General features: G+C 55.5%; 5 protein-coding genes across 5 annotated transcripts; 3 read left to right on the top strand and 2 right to left on the bottom strand.

Moving 5' to 3' along the window:
* Positions 1–1,586: 1,586 nt before the first annotated feature.
* On the top strand, positions 1,587–3,808 carry BBK36DRAFT_1117614 (hypothetical protein; the record flags this gene model as incomplete). Its single annotated transcript, XM_024890373.1, has 2 exons — positions 1,587–2,740; positions 2,830–3,808. 2 exons carry the CDS (start codon positions 1,587–1,589, stop codon positions 3,806–3,808), a joined length of 2,133 nt encoding a protein of 710 aa, XP_024750499.1.
* Positions 3,809–4,764: 956 nt separating this feature from the next.
* On the bottom strand, positions 4,765–5,938 carry BBK36DRAFT_1159114 (hypothetical protein; the record flags this gene model as incomplete). The annotated part of the gene is made up of 2 exons (XM_024894169.1): positions 4,765–5,733; positions 5,822–5,938. The coding sequence occupies 2 exons, from the start codon at positions 5,936–5,938 to the stop codon at positions 4,765–4,767; spliced, it is 1,086 nt and encodes a 361-aa protein (XP_024750498.1).
* A 2,409-nt stretch (positions 5,939–8,347) lies between these two features.
* Positions 8,348–10,652, top strand: BBK36DRAFT_1168672 (TPT-domain-containing protein; the record flags this gene model as incomplete). Its single annotated transcript, XM_024895211.1, has 4 exons — positions 8,348–8,457; positions 8,683–9,358; positions 9,428–9,725; positions 9,787–10,652. 4 exons carry the CDS (start codon positions 8,348–8,350, stop codon positions 10,650–10,652), a joined length of 1,950 nt encoding a protein of 649 aa, XP_024750497.1.
* An 875-nt stretch (positions 10,653–11,527) lies between these two features.
* BBK36DRAFT_1117400 (RNA-binding domain-containing protein) lies at positions 11,528–12,154 on the bottom strand (the record flags this gene model as incomplete). The annotated part of the gene is made up of 1 exon (XM_024890348.1): positions 11,528–12,154. The coding sequence occupies one exon, from the start codon at positions 12,152–12,154 to the stop codon at positions 11,528–11,530; it is 627 nt and encodes a 208-aa protein (XP_024750496.1).
* Positions 12,155–16,183: 4,029 nt separating this feature from the next.
* BBK36DRAFT_1132094 (6-phosphogluconate dehydrogenase, decarboxylating) lies at positions 16,184–18,651 on the top strand. The gene is made up of 5 exons (XM_024892022.1): positions 16,184–16,274; positions 16,721–16,846; positions 16,935–17,490; positions 17,605–18,042; positions 18,110–18,651. Exons 1-5 carry the CDS (start codon positions 16,261–16,263, stop codon positions 18,548–18,550), a joined length of 1,575 nt encoding a protein of 524 aa, XP_024750495.1. The 5' UTR covers positions 16,184–16,260; the 3' UTR covers positions 18,551–18,651.
* The last annotated feature ends 273 nt before the right edge of the window (positions 18,652–18,924 follow it).

Genomic DNA, 18,924 nt, shown 5'->3' with positions numbered 1-18,924 from the left:
CTTCATGTTGTCAGCACCAGTCGCACTAGGGCTAGCTGATGCCATTATTAGATGGTTATGCTGTTAAGCATCAACTATCTCCCAGGAATGGCAGCTCGGTAATCTTATGGGTTCGTGCAAGGTACTGTATTACTGCAAGGGAGGCTGTTGATGGCTCCAAGACAAGTAGGACGAGAATCCGGTCGAGGTTGGCACCTGTCACAACGCCAATGCCTGTCACCCCCAAGCCTTCGTATTCCACATCGATCCTCCTGAGAGATGTGGGCAGATCGATATAGATTCAGGCTGTAAAACAGAGCCCTTGCCATCGTGTCCGGGACAGCGGCAACCGGCTATCGGCTGCAGCCTCTTTAACTCTTCTCATCTTGCTCGCTTGCCTCCAGCAGGTCTCTCTCCTCGCTACATGTACCCTTAGGTAAGTCCGAGGATACCTGCCGAAGGGGCCCCTGGAGTTGGTTGTACTGCTACCTCGTATAAGTCGGCTTAGAAACGAGATACTTACATGCCTCACACGACACAGAGAAGCAGACAACATGAAGTTCAACCTTTTCCATTTCTGTCTTCACGTGATGATTCAGGCTTGTCTGACATGTGATGAAAGAACCAAATATCAAGACCGCATCACCTCAACATTTCATGAACACGACAGACTCCAAGAAGACAGCGATCACGGCCGTCCTCCACGCCTCAGGGGCCAATGCACGCAAGCCTCCCGCTGTTAGTGCTGCTTGTTTCTCTGTGCCTGTGCTGAGGCTTGCCGAGTTGAGCTTGTACATGTACGAGTGCGGCTTAGATCCGCCGCTGACCACGCGAAGAAGTGCCGGCCAATGGCACAGCGCCGGTTCCTCTTTTTCTGGATCCACTAGTCCCGCTCGGGCTAGCCCGGCCCCTCTCGCCCACGAGATTCGAAACCTACCGTGTCACCGAACTGCCGTTCCAGCAGGATTTTTGCCCTTTGGCGCCCGGATTCAGGCTGCTAGCGCTGCATGAGCGCTGCATTTCAGTGGCCGCTCAGGGCGCCGGGCCCCATCCCAGCCGCTCTGGCTTCTGTGGCTCTGGCTCCGGCACTGGCTCTGGCCTGATCTTGGCCCGACCTGCACTGGAACTCGATCCAATTCTGTTTCGAATCTCGCGATCCGCCACAACTTTGAGCTGGCTCGATGCCAATTGAGCGCTCGCCTTGTAATACTGACTGCCATCACCAGCGGGCAAATACGGTATTGATACGACGTTCGCTACATTCACGAGATCTACGACAGCGCGAGTTTTCGTCTGTCGACAACAAGTTATCTGGTACCAACTACACGCATTCCACAACACCACCGCCCGACTTGCATCGTTCCGGGCAAAGCGAATCCAGCATTCCCATCTTGGTATCGTCGTGTTGTCGTCGCCGTCGCCGTCTTCTTCTTCTCTACACGCCGACTCGACGCCTTACGCGCTCAATTTTGCGAGGACGCCGCCAGGTGCCGTCTGCGGCCTCTCAGGGCCGCTGATCTTGATCTTCTCCTGGCCTCGCCCTGACTGGGCCGTCGTCGCCGTCGCTGCAGTTCCATCCATCCGACGCCAATCTTGCCGCTGTCGCGATGGATCCCTTCAAGGGAAACCCCTCCGAGTTCAATAGGAAGCCAGTCCAGGGACGGCCGCCGAGGCAATCTGTCGACGACACCGAAGACCAGTACGCCTACGATCTGGCCGCGGCCACCGTAGCTGACGGCTTCCGACCCGCGGATCTACCAACCGATGGTTCATCGTCATCTTCGACGCCGAATGATCCCACCATCGCCTCACCCAACTCCTCGCAGGCTCGATTGCTGTCTCTCGAACCATCTCACCAACAGCCGTCGACTTACGCCGCTTCTAAACCCCCTCCACCCACGCCTGGCCGCCCCTCAAGCGCAATCAAACCACCACGACCCCACGACTCCCTCACGCTGCGCAACGATGGTTCATACACTCTGCAAACAGGCCCGTCACTATCGTCGTCCGCGGGTATGCCTCAGATACCACCTCAGGGCCCTTATCAAGGTCCCACCAGCGCTTCGCATCCGTATCAGATGTATCTGCAAAGGACATTAAGCGACGCCACGGCCTCCACAGACCAACCTGCGAGCCGCAATTCATACGACGGTCCTCGCGGTCCAGCTCATCCATATGCTCTCTATCCGCAGAACATTGTCACCACGGGAGACGAGACCCCTCATCAGATACCTGTCGGCTTTACGACATCTGGCCATGGATACCAGAGGCAGCTTGGCCCTGATGGAGAAGAAGCAGGCGCTCTGGTTGGACCTCTGGGACACACTGAAGAGTTACCTCCTTACACGAGATACCCCGATCATGGTGTTGTCTCTAAAACTCCAGTAGCAGTTGCAACAGCAGCAGCAGCAGCGGAAGATGGTATGGCGGAGACTGGGACTCCAACAACTGAGGCGATTGCCGGCGCCGGGGGCATCGGAGTCGCGACGCGCAATCCTGAGTTCTCTTCCACCGAGGAAGACCTTCAGCCTTCACAGTCCAGGCCCTCTACCCACAGTCGGCACGACATTAACACTGCCGCACAGAGCTCAGCAGAGAAGGCCCCGGCGAACAAGTGGCAGCAAGTGGCAAAGCGGAAGCTCTGGGGCATCGTGCCCTACTGGGCCATTTGTATGCTGTTCATCGGCGTTCTTCTCATTGGCATCATCTTGGGTGCCGTCATAGGGAGTGTTCTGTCACGGCATAAGCCTCATCCATCTGGGTATGGCCCCCTCTCCTCTCCTTTCCTTTCCTCACTTATTACCCTTATGCGCATGGACGTTTCGCTAACATGTCAAACAGCTCGCCGAGCGGGAACTACCCGGGGCCTACCCCCACGCCGGCACCCGACGTGATTCCTTTGCCCCTCGTCCCTATAACTCTGCCTCGGCTGCCTGTCGGTAACTATGCGATGCCGCCACTCACTACCAACCAGTCGCCCAACGCGTGCCTCAGCGACCACACTCAGCTTGCTGCTTGGAGCTGCAGCTTGCCTTACAGCTACTATCAAGTCAACGTCGACGTATCTACGACGCAGAGGGACACGGCGTGCTATAACCTCAGTCTCAAGGCCATCAACCCTGTGGATGCTGAGTTCCTCTGGGGAACGCAGCCTCCAAACGTGTATAGCAAGGAAATGATACTTGTCAATGACACCCAAGAACCTCGGCGTGGCCCGGCGTGGTGGCTGCAGGTCACCTACGACAAGGTGGTCGTCGTCGAAGAGGATGACTTTCCTGCAAAGACCAAGCGCTGGAGCAATCTAGGCCGCCCGACTGTCGCCGACAACGACGTGATTCGGACCAAGAGCAGCGCAAGCGTCGGGGCCAAAGACGGCGACAAGCCCTGGATATGCACATGGCCCGACACCACACTCGAGGTGTTCATCTATCCCATTCAGAACAGCACCAGCTCACAAGCCTCCCCGACCGCGACAACAAGCTCCGCGCCCAATCCGTACCCTACGGACGGCTTCCACCCATATCCGAAGTCGATGAAGTTTATCGAGCGCCGGGTCGTCGACGGCGCTCCCAAGGCGTACTGCCGCCAAGTCCAGATCTACAACCAAGGACGCAGCATGAAGAACTTGACCGACAGCTTTGGGAACCCCATCATTGTCGACATTGACGTGGACTACGACCCGGATTCGGATCCGCAAAAGGCCTATCCGGTGAAGCGGGACCGACGTTCGGTGCGCAGGAGCTGGAGCGACCATTGGGTCTCGCGGCAGGCTGTTGACCTGACGCCCTGTGGCTGCGTGTGGTGGTCTCCTGCCCCCAGTAACCCGTAGTAGATGTCGCTTGGCTTTTCAATTTCCTATTTCCCTCTACTCTCCTCGGCATCCTTTGCTTACAAGGATGAGGGGGACATTTATCACGGTACTGGCGTTTATTTCTGGCGAACATTATTCCTCTTTTTTTACGGCGTTGAGCGGGGTGGAGGCCTTTCATCCTTTGTGATGACTGCCGGCTAAGCTTTTGGTTCCTTTTTCATCACCTTGTCCTTACTCATCTTCTGGCAGAGCGGCGTGTTGATCCCAGCGTGCGGGTTTTGTGTGGCAGCTTGTTTTATGCATGTATATAGAATTATCCTTTTTTTGCTGGCGGTCTGAAAGCGTGGTTCGAGCCAAGAAGGGGACATCTTTCTCTGCGGCTTGATTTCAAAATTCACGGTGCCGATGTATGGGGCTGGGTTATGGACCGGCTGGAATATACGAGCTTGGGGGGGAAGAAGCGAATGAGAGCGAAGATGTGAATATGATCTTGTAATTTGGCGTCTTGATGTTCTTCCTTTGTGATGAACGTGCATGTATATACGACTTCGTGGCGGTAATATGAGAATGTATTCTATGACCCAACACCCTTATGCTACAAACTTACTCTACATGTCCCCTTGTTTGCCAGTTTCTCCAATTCTTCATATGAGAAGGGGCAAACTGCAGAATTGTACATGACATGATCAATAAGGACGACATTCCAGTACATCAGTAGGATAATTCACCCAAAGTCCACCAATCGCTCCATCCAGAAACGCCATGCTCCCGATTGCAAAGGAAAACACACCGCCGTTCACCCTTCAACCCGCAAGGACAGGATATGAAAGGGGGTAAAACGGAGAACCGAGACGAGGAATACGTCAGAACGAAGTCTGACCAAGATACCCGACACACGACCTAAACAAGCTCCCAGAAGGGTCGTCCGCGGCCAGTGACGCAGACACCACCGCGGCAGATGAAGTCCCGAGGAGTCAGGTCGCCACAGGCTGCACCGCCGGCGTCGTCTCCCCGGTACCACCGCTCGTGGAGCGTATCTCGTCGCCCACAATGTCCTTCCTGCCGTCGCGGAAGTCCCGCATCAGAGATAGGAAGATGGAGTTTTGCCACTTCTCGCCGCTCTCGTGCTTGACCGCATCGAGCAGCTTTTCGGCCGCTTCGGCGACGGCGGACTTGTTGTTGTTCAGGGTGTCTGCCGGCTCCTCCTTTTCGAGCTCCGGCTCCGGCTCGTGAAGCTGTTCAGGTTCCAGCTGCTGCTGGAAGTCCTCTTTTGTCCCTACGATGGTTGCCAGCTCATGCTGCATCTCTCCGGTTTCGATCGACAGGGTGCCGATCTCGAGCGTCTCGTCATGCGTCTGGCGCGACGCCTCAATGGCAGCGGCCACCGCCTCGCTCTCTTCCAGCTCACGGGCGATCTGGTCCATGGCGGCATCCACATCCTGCATGTTGCCGGCCCCATGAGCCGACATCCACCGGGACATTTCCTGGTCAAAGTCGGGCGCCGCCACCGCGCCAGCCGGAGGGCTGAAGACGGACTGGCCGAACGCAGAGGCAAAGTTTGGCTGCTGCGCAAAGGCAGGCTGGAAGCTCGTCTGGGCGGCTGGCGAATGGCTCATCTGGCGGGCTGCTGGCGTCAGGGCTGGTGCCGGTGCCCGCTGCTGCTGCTGCTGCTGCTGCTGCTGGGCTGCGAAGCGGTTGAAGTCGGCGGCCCAGTTGCTTGCGCTCGATGCAGGCGCCGGCGTCTGCATCTGCATCGGGCTGCTGGAGAAGCTGGGGTGGGCTGGTGCTCCATGTGGCGGCCCGACTTGTGCAAAAGGCAGCGAGGGCGTCAGTCTGGCCGTGGCGTCGCTCTCGAAGCCGGGCAGGGCAGATGCGCTGCCCATGAACGCGCCAAAGGCATCTTGCTGGCCCTGGGCGGGATGCAGCGGTGACGAGCGGAACGACTGACAGTAGAGGGTTAGTATTAGCGTAAAAGACCGTGACATAACATCATGAATAGCTGGGTATGAAGGACGGGGAGGAAGTGCTCACGCTCTGGCCGAAAGCCCCTCGGCTCACATGTCTGTCTTGGTGGAGGCTGAGATCGCGAGACTGGTGGTCGACGAGGCGCTTGAAGGGCGTAGAGCCGCTGCACGAGGCGTCTTCCATGATTTTTGCTGTATATGTGATGAACTAATATATGCCGATACACCGTCTCTTTCTCTGGGACTAAAGGCGATGAGCTGAGAGTGTAGTTGGTATGTCTGAGATGAAGGCGTCACAGCAGTTGTATGTATGGGCAAGTTATAGAGGGGCCGTGCTGGCAATAGCCTCGGCGAAACCGGGGGTGGCGGATCCGGATCGGATACCCAGAGGTACTCCGTACTCGTTTGTAGAATGTCCTCCTTAGGTACCTATGTACGCTTCTTCGAACTCCGAGTCTGGCACTCAATAATCACAGAGGTAGCAAGATGTTAGCGACCTGGCAGAGCGTCAAGCGCATTTTGAAATATTCAGTGGATTTAGATCAATTGTAAGAGAGCCGGTTGCTTTTTGGAGGCCTTGCCTTGGGTTGACCGAGGTGCGATGCTGAGAGTGGATCCGATTTTGTAGACACGATCCGGTGAGCGCAGGTACTGTAGAGGTACCTACCGTGGGCATGTGACTGCGCGTTGGACGGATGTTCAAGTTGGATTATGTAATCTTTTCCCCGGCGATGAAATCATGAGCTTGAGAGTGATGTGTAGCAGAGATGCTCGTACTAGCAAATTAGTTTCTAGAAGAGAATAGTACCATGGTCGATTTGCAGACTCGCAAGGATGTATGAAGTACCTTACTCCTTGGCATGTCTAACATTCCATGACGGGAATTCGAGAATACGATCCTTTTGTGGGGGAACGGGTGTGGTTCAAATAACCGACAGTTTGTTCCCCGTCGTCTCTCTAAATTGAACGGCGTCATAACTGAAAGCGACATGGAGCTAAAGAAGCACAACATTGGTTCCACGCGGACTGCATGTTATATTTCTTGCAGTGAAGATGGAATCAACGGATTAGTAATATGGATCTCATAAGGTCTTCGGCTTGTTGAAGCGGGGAGGCCGTTGACTCGAACGTTTGGCATGTCCTTGATAGCATCGACAGGGACCATTGTTCATCTTAGGGGACCAGGCAGTGCTGCGGATTGTCGACTTGGCAGCCATATTGGGTAGTGTTAGTATATGGACAACAGAAAGTGTTGAAACCTCAGGTTCTGTCAGGAACAGTTCATGTTGCTGCCCGCTGGCACGCGGCGACATTCTTTAGCCGGGAGGGAATGCTGGAGATTGGTCTCACTTACACGCAGCTTCCAGTCAGGTAAGGTACCTTATGAGCAAGTAGTACCACAACTTCTGGCTCACACAACATTGAAGCCTCCAGTAGGAAGATTTCAAAGACAGGCATGTGTCAAGTTTCAATCATGATGAGGCGGATGTCCGGAACAAATCTGCATGGCCTCTGCTTTTCCCGCTGCGCTACATGAACTTCTGCCGTGTGTATCCACACGGTCCATCTCCCATTTAGCCTCGTTGAAGGGTCTTGATGCGCCTTCTCCTCTTGTGTCTCCACGAAAAGGGCCTGCATGTAGTCTACATAGCGACTCCTATGTATGTGTATCCGCTGTGCACAGGGCACGCGACAGTCCGATGGCGAAGAGATGCTTCGGGATTGTAGAGGTCAGGGCTTCGTACTCGGCACTGGTATGGAAGTGAGGGGCCTTGGCAGCTACAGGGAACCCTCGGAGGACAAGGCAAGGCAGAGATGCCGCCAAGCAATCGGGACCAGCCGACGCTCTCAAATTTCGATATTACCCAATCTTTGCATTTGGGCTTCCGGCTGCCTCCCAGAGGGGAAGGGAGGCAGCAGCAAGATGAATCAATAACCAATTTGTATGCTAAGAAGATACTCTCTCTAGTGTTTCTCAACAAGCGATCAAAAAAGTAGCAGCAGACGGATAATGTATATCTCAGAAAGCGTGAGTCGCGATATCTCTCGGGAGGCTCATGCTGTGTGTCAGCGTGCATGTATGTACCTAGTATGTACAAGTACTCGTACCTGCACTTGGGCACACGAGTACCCCCTCTCAACATCCACCACACTCCCCCTGAAATGCTTGGGCTTCCAGGGCCCGGACCCCTGCTGGAGGCTTCCCCGAGAGGCGCCTGATGACCCTGAGACTAACGCCCGACACTCCAGACCGTCGTTGCCCCCTTGCAGGTACTTGTGCCAGCCAGTGCATTCTGTTAGCATTGACATCCATTCCATCCATTGTCCATCTCGTCCAATGGGCAGGAGGTGCTGCGAAACAGAGGTAACGACTTCGACATTTGCACGTAGATATGTATTCTCTTCCATCTTCCATCTCTCTCTCTCTGCAGACTCTCCATCCGTCGATGAGCCCGTCCACCAGCTCAGCAACCGCGACTCTCCACAGTCAAGACAGTGTCAATCGTACGCCCACCTCCACCTGATCATCCGCGCCAACAGTAATGGTGACCCAATCTCCATTCTAGCTGCATCGCTGGAGCGGAGAGCGTCCATGGCCAACCCCCGGTCGAGCCAAAAGAAGCAGGACGGCAGCCAACCAGATCCCGGACATGGGCGTCTGACAAGGGCACGGCACGAGCACGAGCCCATAGCAGACACGCCGTGAACTGAACTGAACCCCGTCCAGACGCCCCTTCATTAGTATTACTTGCACATACTTGCACTGCTGCTGGCGGTATTACTGCTGCTACAAGTAGCATCTACTGCTCGCACGAGGACTATGTCCACCAACCCCCATCTCCAATCTGTCCCTCAGCCTCATCCTCAATCTTCGTCTTCCGAGTCTCAGTCTTCTCAACCTCAGTCTCAATCTCAATCTCGTCCCAGTCCCAATCCGCGCCCCCGACGCCGCTCCTCCTCCATCGCCTCCGACACCGCCCTGACCGAGCCCTTCCCCGACTTCTCTCCGTCCATCGTCACCTCAGCCGAGTTCGGCCAAGAAGGCGCCTCCACGCGCGCATCCATACAGCCCTCGGCATATGCCCTTGCGGAAATCACGTCCTCACCGGTGGCTTCCTCGCGCATCGGCGGACGGCCGGGCCAGAGCGCGGACATTGAGATGGAGCCCATTGTAGGACACAGGAGGCGCAAGAGCAGCGCTCTCAACACGCCCACAGCCGCCCCGGCAAGGCCAATGGCCGCCGGTGTTGGAGGGAGGAAGCATCTTTCCGCCGGCCTCTCCGACCGCTCAGACTTGCTAGAGGAAAATGGCGGGAGCAGCAGCACATCGGCCGGCTCTGGACACGACGAAGATGCGAGAGGGAGGTCCAGCTTCAGCGACGACGACCTCCACGACGACGAAGAAACGGGATTGAGCAACAAGGAACGCGCCCGGAGGCAGAAGAAGCGCCGGAAGGTCACCCAGCTGGGCCAGCGCATTGCGCGCGACAAGAGCTTGTCAGCAGAAGAGCGCCATGAGGCAGACAAGGACGTTGTCAAGAAGCTGATTATCAACGTCGTCCTGATCCTGCTATGGTACTTTTTCTCTCTTTCAATTTCACTGGTGAGTGTGATGATCTGCGAATCCCCCCTGATATGTAAGGAGTGTTGTTTCTGACAGATATGCTTGCAGTATAACAAGTGGATGTTTGATAGAGATCGCCTCAACTTTGCGTTCCCCCTCTTTACAACCTCCATGCACATGCTGGTGCAGTTCATCCTCTCAGCCCTCGTCCTCTTCTTCATTCCCTCCTTGCGACCACAGCGATCCCACACTTCCGACATGGGCAGATCTCGGCACGAGAACGAAGCCAGCTCGACCATGTCCAAATTCTTCTACCTCACAAGGGTTGGGCCTTGCGGCGCTGCGACCGGTCTGGACATTGGGCTCGGAAACACATCGCTCAAGTTCATTAGCCTGACGTTTTATAGTGAGTTTCTCCTTGTATGTTGAGACATGTACACCCATTGACTGACAAACCACCCCTCAAGCCATGTGCAAGTCCTCCTCTCTCGCATTCGTTCTCCTTTTCGCATTCGCTTTCGGTCTCGAGAAGCCCACCTGGCGCCTCGTTGCCATCATTGCAACTATGACAATGGGCGTCATTCTCATGGTGTTTGGCGAAGTCGAGTTCAAGCTCGGCGGCTTCCTCCTCGTCATTTCAGCAGCTTTCTTCTCCGGCTTTCGCTGGGGTCTTACCCAGATTCTGCTTCTCCGCAACCCCGCGACGTCGAACCCCTTCTCCAGCATCTTCTTCCTTACGCCCGTCATGTTCCTGACATTGATCTGCATTGCCATCCCGGTGGAAGGCTTTGGACCGCTTTGGGAAGGGCTCAAGACCATCGCCGCCGAATGGGGCACCTTTATGACGCCCCTGTTTCTCCTGTTCCCCGGATGCATCGCCTTTTTGATGACGGCATCCGAGTTCGCCCTGCTGCAGCGTACCTCCGTTGTCACCCTCTCCATTGCCGGCATCTTCAAGGAGGTCGTCACCATCTCGGCCGCCTCCGTCGTCTTCAAGGACAAGCTCACCCTCGTCAACTTCATCGGCCTCGTCACCACTATGCTGGCCATCATCGCCTACAATTACGTCAAAATCAGCAAGATGCGCGAGGAGGCCCAGGTGCAGGTCCACGTCCGCGTCACCGACGTCGACGCCGGCATGAGCACCAGCGCCAGCGACTTTGAGAACGACGACAGCGCCGAGGAGACTGCCGGCCTGCTCCAGCAGGACATGGAAAGGGGCGACGCGCTGGTCACGTCCGACGGCGATATCCAGCCCAACGGCCTGCGGTCGTCGACCTCTCATCACAAGAGAGATGCGTCGAGGGACCGTCTGCTAAGAAGGGACAGCTGAATGATGTATACATACGCTGAATAGGGGGCTCTACGCAAGTTACCCTCGTTTCATCATGTTGATTCTATACGTTGTCTGCCCTTGTTCTTTTCTTCATCTACTGGCAAAAGAGACCTTGCATCTGTTATCGTTTGTCAAACATCAAAAGGGAAAGAATTTTTCGGCCGGGATGCACTGGAAGCCACATAAAACAGCCTTACACTTTCTGTTATTATTTTTTTTATTCCTTCTCATTGTCTCTATGTTGGTGGGTCAAATTTTCTATTTCAAACAAAGTACTATTTCGTTTTCTTCCGTCCTTCAGGGGAGCAGTCGGTGAGAAGAAAGAATGCAGAAGATAGAGAAAGAGGCAGAAAGAATGCAGAGAAAAGCTAGAGAAGAGGCAGAAACGGGAAGTGAGAGAGGGAGACAAGGGGGATAGAGATGGCGATTCTCGACGCAGATCAAATCAGCATTGCGTTGCACGACGGGAGAGAGGTATAGACAAAGACGGCCAGAACACAGCAAGAGCAAAAAAACAGATACCCCATGTGAAATATGAAAGGTGTATGCTGGACTGGATGAGGAGACGATTTCTGATTGGCTTTTTGGTATTGATAAATATAGAGGAAAAGAAGAGGCCATTCGTGCATATTCTCGTCGTAAAACAGTAATATCTATGGTCACTTGAAGGCCTTGAAAGATATCCCCTCTTCTTTATGTGTATGTGCCATGAGCGGGTATGTCCTGAATTAAGCCCTTCTAACCCCCCTAAACGCCGTACGGTAGATGCGAATGCAATAAAAGGCAATGATCAAATCATGAGAGACATGTCGAGCTTTTTGCGGTTTACAAGACGCCAAAATTCAATAACCCGCATATCCTAATTTCCGGTCTTAACCCAAAAGTCGCAAGCCATTCTTCGTCTTCTGCCCGCTCTTGGTCACGCCGCCACCGGACTTTGGCCCGAGATTCGGCTCGTGGCCTCCGGCGCCAGGGCCGCTGCCGGGATTGCCGCTCTGGTGGCCGCCCTTCTTGTTGTTGTTGTTGGGCTTCTTCTTGATGGTGGTGGCCTTGATCTCGGTGTTGGCCTTCTTGACGACGACCGGGTGGCTCTGGATGTACTTGCCGTGCATCTCCTTGGCGGCCTGGAAGAAGTCGTCCGCATCGCTGAAGCTGACAAAGCCGTATCCCTTGGACTTGGTGGTGCGCTTGTCGCGGATGACCCTCGCCTTTTGCACCGACTTCCAGCGGCTAAAGGCCTTGAGCAGCGACTCGTCCGTCGTCTCTCCCGCCAGGTTTCCCACAAACAGGCGGAGATGAGAGGGGTCCCATTCCAGCAGTGTATCGTCGGTCCACTTCTTGCCACCGCCCTCTCGGACCACCGTCTTCTTCTTGTCCGTCTGCGCGGCCGGGTCGACGACCTCCGGCTTCGGGTACTCGGGCACGGGCACAGGCTTGCCGTCCTTGTCCGTCTCGCGCGGCCCGTAGGCGCTCTGCCACTGGGCTATCTGGGCGGCCATGTCCGGGTCGTAGTCGGGACCGGCGACGGCAGCGGTGGTGGTGGCAGCAGCAGCAGCAGCAGCAACCGGCGTGGGGAACGGGTTCTGGATGCGCGGTGCTGCCTGGTACGACTGCGCCTGGTACTGCCCGGGTGCCTGGTACGGCTGTGCCTGGTATGACTGGCCCTGGTACGACTGAGCGGCCTGGTGAGGCTGCGGCTGGGAGTATGCATTAGGGACATAGCCCTGCGGTTGCTGGGAGTAGTGCTGCTGGTGCTGGTTCGGGAGTTGCTGATGAGGATACGAGTATGCCGTGGCAGGTTGGTTCATGCCCATCGCCGCAGCGTGGGCGCCATAGCCGGGGTACGACGAGCCATACTGGGCGGCTGCATTGGCTGTTGAGTAGCCCGGGACGTTTGCTCGCGCGGAGCCGGCGGTCGAGTACGAAGGCGACGGCGAGGCGGCGGTGGCGACGGGCTGGTTCGACGGGTTGAAGCTCGATCTGAAGCCCGGCCTCGAGTTGGCAGCGGCGGGGGGTCTCGCAGGAAGATTCGTGCCTGGAGGTGGTGGATGTGACATGATGAACACCCCGTCGTCTTTTCTTTTGTCTTTTTTTTTTCTTTTTTTGGGCGTAGGTATGGGAAGTTCTCGCAAGCTGTGCAAAGTAAAAACGTACCTTTGAGCGGTCCCAAGCTCAAAGTTATCCCACTGTTGGCAGATCGATTCTGCTGCGTATTGCGGCGGTAATTCGAGGTCGAAAAGTCTTGTTGCGTTTCTGGACGCTTCCAGATGACTTCAAGAGCCGTGCGGCGGTTTGGCAGCTGGTTGTTGATATCCAGGCTTCACGAAAATCGGCGAGGCAACGGATGGGGTCACGTGACGAGCAATCGCCGGCTGCGACTCTGCTGGCAGTCATGTGACGTCAACAGCACAGTTGCAATTGCCAGAACTCGACACCTGGGGAGGGACCTGGAAGCTCATTCGTATGGAACAGGAGCTGGAAGGCATCAGATTCTAACAAGTTGGCAGCATCGTCAATTACAGTGGCCGCAGCCAGAGCAAACACGACGGGATGGATTCGTGACAGCCGTGATCTCTTCACGATGACCTCACAACTCTGCCCGGGCTCTACAATACCGACTACTTCGTCCGAGCATACTAGAAGAACGGCCAATGATTGGCCCTTGTGTGCCCAACAGCAGCACCTCTTGCAGAGGCCCAACGGCGCCGGCTCACCGTCTGTGGTCCGATAAACGGGGATCGGCTGGAAAAGACCCGCACGCTCGGGCGCAGGCAAAAAAGGCACACGGATCGGATGCAAGAGGCTGAATGACGCTGTGGAAAATTGGGACTGGGCCTGGGACTGGCTGGACGATTTGGTGTTACGGCGGCCGTCGGGCGGTGCCTCACATAACTGCAGTTGCGCGCATCAGGCCATGAGCCGCCAGCCGGCACTACGATTCGTCAGGGACGGCAGTGCTCCTCAACAAACAAGGGGAGCCGGCGCTCCGTAGCATCGAGAGCATCAACTGACTTGGCTGAGTAGGACAAAGGAGGAATAATTCCGCAATCCCGCAAAGCCCGACCGACGTCTTGCTTTGCGTTGCGTCTACGAGTATGGTTTATAAGCGGCCCCAGCTCACCCACTTTTTCGATGGAGGTGACGGCAGAAGAAGAAAGATGGGAATAGAACAGGCCTCACTAGATGACGGACAAGCCTGGTGTTGCTGGTCTGTGAGGATGCAAAGTCGAACAGAACAGCGTTGTGATTCAAGTTGGAATGTTGGCACAAGGAGCTTTATAGTAGTAGTAGTAGATAGCTGCCCATGGATGAAGGGCGTCTCGATGCCGCTGCTGATGCCAATCCTCACGATGCGCAGTCACTCACGATCCCTACATAGCAACCTATGTATCTGCGTTCTGTCAATGAATGTCCCCCACGTAATAATACCCTACAGAGCAGTGTGCACTTGCACGGCCCTTTTCGAGGCTTCGAGAGAGGGGCCATCGTTTGTGCTTAGGGAATCAGTAGCAAGTCCTTACTCGTGCTGGCTGGGATCGGGAACCTTGCTGGGCCTCGTCGTGAGGCACTTCAGGGCGGCCTGTGATTGGCCGGCGGCGAAAACTGGAGCGTCGTCCACGGCGGAGGCTACCCGGAGCGGCTGGGCTGTTTTATTCGTGGCTTGAAGTTCCAGACGAGCGTGTAGTTGCGTTCATCACGACTAGGTGGTGACTAAAGGGAGAAGAAGAAAGGAATTTGTCCGGTCCGCCGTGGCGTTGAGTTGAAGCTGGTGATGCTGCTTCTATTCGATCAATCAATGTTGCATGCATGAGGTGCCTCCAAGTGAAAGATTTCAAAAGGCAATCAATCGGGCGAGTGGCCCCTCTCTTTTGTATGTACGAGGGGTCTGATTACACGTATGTACATACATACAGGTACAGTAGCCTCGTTGAACACATGGAAAGATCAAATAATCCCACTGTATCAAACACGCAGTCCCCTCCTCCTTTGCCCCCTTCTCCCCTTTACAGTAGGTACACCAAACAGCTTGCTTGCTCGGTGGCTTGGGCTGTTGGTTTGTTTCGGCCCGTCACCACAACCGGCACTGGACGGAGCACGATGGCCTCTGGCTAGCGATTCCCCATGTCAAATTACCTCATTGCTCCAAAGGTGGGACGGGAAGAACTGGCCTGACTGACTGACTTGCAGGTGGCCGCGTTAATAATGATGAAGAAGAGGAATGCATGGAACTTTCCCTATTTTTTTCTGATTTTGCCTCTCTGTTCTCCTTGGTTCATGCGCGGCATTACCCGTGCTATGACTCCGTATTCGCGACAAGCGAGTGCTTTCGAGAGTCGGGGTGCCGGATGGCGACTCCTTTGAAAGGGCACGGCGTCTCACCAAGCTGGACTACCTTGTCTTGTAAGAGTCGAGATGGCCGCTGGGGTCATCTGAGGCTTGTAGTGTTTGTAGCATATAGACATGCTTGTTGCTCAATGCTCTCTCTTCGTCTGAAACTCCTTCGCCCGTCTTGTTGCTCTGGTATCCTTGTTACTGATGAAGCTGCTCACTAAGGCAAGACAAGCAGCACTGTAAGCAGTGCTCGTACCTAACGGTATGTTATAGTAGCTGGATTGACTCAAGCTTAAAATACTACCCAAAGCCCCTGTAGCCACGCCATGGCTTATTACACGCAGGTATGTAATTGATGACTACGACAAGTTCCTGTATGCTAAGCTGGCACCCAAACCCGAAGCAGCCGGCCATGGGAGAGGCGATATATGTATGAATGTATCATGCTTGCCGCGGGGGGTGGGGCGGGCAGATACGATGGGCCTGGCACTGCGCTCAGATGATTGTCCCGAAGCAGTTATTGGTGTCTTTGCCTTGCGTGAGGGCCTTGATGAATGGTTCTTTGCTAGGATGTGTATCATCCCTCATGGCTTGCGGCTTCGGAGAGTACCGTTCCACGATGCTTGCTAAGCCAGGCGTGAGACTTTTGCAATGGAAAGGTCAGCCCCCCAGGTTATGCCTATGGTTTTATGGTCTCCTGGATATCAAGGAACCTGGATCAAAAAGTTGTATTGTGTATTGATGACCATACCTGGGTAGTAGCAAGGTACAGCAATAACCCTCGCCCGTTGTCGAGGCTGAGGTACAAGTAAAACACAGCTAGCGTTGGAGAATGGTTAGAAGTTTGCGCGAGGTAAAAGAGCAGCGATGACGATGCAGCGCCCTCGCCCAATCAGCCGCCGCCCCGCCCGCTTTTCCTCACCTGCCGGGAGACGAGACGAGGCCTGAAGAACCAAAACCAAAAGCGTCTCCTGGGCGCTGCTGGGCGGCGCTGCCAGCCCAGGTTGACGGCATGGTTGGATGGTTGAGCGATGGATCCCCGTTCCGGCCCCCCGTGTTCCCACTATGTGCCACTACGTGCATCCCACTATCCCACTATATTTACTTACGCCGTCCCTCCCTATCCGCCCTGGACTGCTGCTCCCTCTTCCCTTCTCTCTTCTCTTTCTTCCTCATCATCCCCAACTTTGCTTGTCCTTGCTGACGTGCTTCTTTTTTGAAATATCAAATCAATACCAGTACCCTTTTTGCTCTCCCGCCAAATCCTCTCACCATGTCTGGCCCTGTGTAAGTCAGCCTCGCTCTCTTGCTTCACCCCTCACTCCCTCAGCTGTTACCCCACCACCCCGCCCCGAAAAAGCCCAGCTCATTACCTCTGGATGACCTCAATTCCCGCACAGAGGCGACGGCATCGTGGCCTCTTGGCTGGTGTTGAGAGCTCTTGAGCTTGGGACGACGGGAGAGGCGGTGACGCGACTGGAGGCTGTTTGCTGCTGTTGCTGCTGTTGCTGCTGCTGCTGCTGCTGCTGCTGCTGGTACTGGTGGTACTGCTGCGCGCTGTTGGCTTGCTCCAAGCTCCGTGCTCCGTGCTTGCTGCTTGCTGCTGTTCAGCCTCCCTCAGTCGACTCTCCCCTCCTCTGTTCTCCCTGTTTCTGCATCCTTTCCCGAGCTGTATCACTCTTAGAGCTCCGTTTCCTTCACTTTCATGTACCCTGCTCATAGTCCTGAGGCAGCGCTCGCCTCGCCAACATCGTGCTTGGCGGCGCCTCGGAACCTGACTCCTCCTCTGCCGGCCAAGCTTCAAGAAATGCTGACAATGTTCCAAGCGCGGATCTGGGCCTCATCGGCCTTGCTGTCATGTAAGTTGCAAACCAATCCAATCTGGAAATCCTCCCCCGATTCCGGTCTTCGTTGGCCGCCGTAACCGCTGACACACACGCTCTCCAGGGGACAGAACCTGATCCTCAACATGGCTGACAACGGCTTCACCATCTGCGCCTACAACCGAACCGTTTCCAAGGTCGACAACTTCCTGGCCAACGAGGCCAAGGGCAAGTCCATTGTCGGCGCCCACGACGACAAGGAGTTCATCAGCAAGCTCAAGTCGCCCCGCCGCATCATGCTCCTCGTCCAGGCCGGCAAGCCCGTTGACGAGTGGATCCAGCGCCTGCTGCCCCTCCTCGACGAGGGCGACATCATCATCGACGGTGGCAACTCCCACTTCCCCGACTCCAACCGCCGCACCAAGGAGCTGGCCGCCAAGAAGATCCGATTCGTCGGCTCCGGTGTTTCCGGCGGCGAGGAGGGTGCCCGATACGGCCCCTCTCTCATGCCCGGTGGTAACGAGGAGGCCTGGCCCTACATCAAGGACATCTTCCAGGCCATCGCTGCCAAGAGCGACGGCGAGGCCTGCTGCGAGTGGGTCGGCGACGAGGGTGCTGGTCACTACGTCAAGATGGTTCACAACGGTATCGAGTACGGTGACATGCAGCTCATCTGCGAGGTAAGCGCTTGGCTGAATAGTATTTCGATTCCACTAGAGACACATGCCAGGCTGGCTGGCTGGCATATGGATTACGGCTGTTGGTTCGTGGGCTAACATGAGCTTTTCTCATAGGCTTATGACATCATGAAGCGCGGTCTTGGTCTCTCCAGCAAGGAGATTGGTGACGTCTTCGCCAAGTGGAACAAGGGCGTTTTGGACTCGTTCCTGATTGAAATCACCCGCGACATCCTGTACTTCAACGACGACGATGGCACCCCTCTGGTTGACAAGATTCTGGACAAGGCTGGCCAGAAGGGAACCGGCAAGTGGACCGCCATCAACGCCCTCGACCTCGGCATGCCCGTCACCCTCATCGCCGAGGCTGTCCTGGCCCGATGCCTGTCCGGCATCAAGGACGAGCGTACCCTGGCCTCCACCAAGCTCCGATACGTCGCCCGTGGCAGCGGCAAGTTCGAGGGCAACAAGGAGCAGTTCCTCGAGGACCTCGAGCAGGCCCTGTACGCCTCCAAGATCATCTCCTACGCCCAGGGCTTCATGCTCATGCAGGAGGTAAGCATATCTCGGTACCCCTTGCCATGATCTCGTAGACCCGAGCTAATCCCGCGATTTCCGACAGGCTGCCCGCGAGTTCAACTGGAAGCTCAACAAGCCCTCCATCGCCCTCATGTGGCGCGGTGGCTGCATCATCCGATCCGTCTTCCTCAAGGACATCACCTCTGCTTACCGCAACGAGCCTGACCTGAAGAACCTGCTCTTCGACAACTTCTTCAACGACGCCATCCACAAGGCCCAGCCCGGCTGGAGAGCCGTCGTTGCCCAGGCCGCCGAGCTGGGTATCCCCACTCCCGCCTTCAGCACCGCCCTGTCGTGGTTCGACGGCTACCGCACCAAGGACCTCCCCGCCAACCTGCTGCAGGCCCAGCGTGACTACTTTGGCGCCCACACTTTCCACATCAAGCCCGAGCACGCCTCAGACAAGTACCCCGAGGGCAAGGACATCCACGTCAACTGGACCGGCCGTGGTGGCAACGTTTCTGCCTCAACATACCAGGCATAAAGTTGCTTGGCTAGAAACGGGTTGGGGGGAAATCAGTCAAAGTTGGGTATGAATAGCAATGATAATGTTACATAAAAAGGGATAATTAGGTTCGTAGTGCGAATTCAAAAAGCAGTAAAAGTTATTACCAAGGGGTTCCGAATCAATTGCGGCTGGTGTGTGCCAAGGCACCGTAAACAGTTGTCAGTAAGTCTAGTATTTTCTTGTTGGAGATTGTACTAGAACGAGGGTGCTTTAGAGGGGCATGTGGTTGACGTGCCGAGACCTCGAGGCAAGCATGTTCAATCCTCAATGATGTAGAATATCAGCCGCTGCAGTACCCGAATAATGCGAAATTGCTGTGAAGTTCGATTATAAGAGATGTCTGTTGTTGG

The sequence above is a fragment of the Trichoderma citrinoviride genome, assembly GCF_003025115.1.
Source record: "Trichoderma citrinoviride strain TUCIM 6016 unplaced genomic scaffold BBK36scaffold_6, whole genome shotgun sequence".
NCBI classification, from domain to species: Eukaryota; Fungi; Ascomycota; class Sordariomycetes; order Hypocreales; family Hypocreaceae; genus Trichoderma; species Trichoderma citrinoviride.
This window is presented reverse-complemented; position numbering and strand designations above follow the sequence as displayed.

Excerpts from the sequence above, each read along its gene's own strand:
- BBK36DRAFT_1132094 (XM_024892022.1), top strand. Across the intron at positions 17,491-17,604 it reads ACATGCAGCTCATCTGCGAG|GCTTATGACATCATGAAGCG; the intron begins GTAAGCGCTTGG and ends CTTTTCTCATAG. Across the intron at positions 18,043-18,109 it reads GCTTCATGCTCATGCAGGAG|GCTGCCCGCGAGTTCAACTG; the intron begins GTAAGCATATCT and ends GATTTCCGACAG.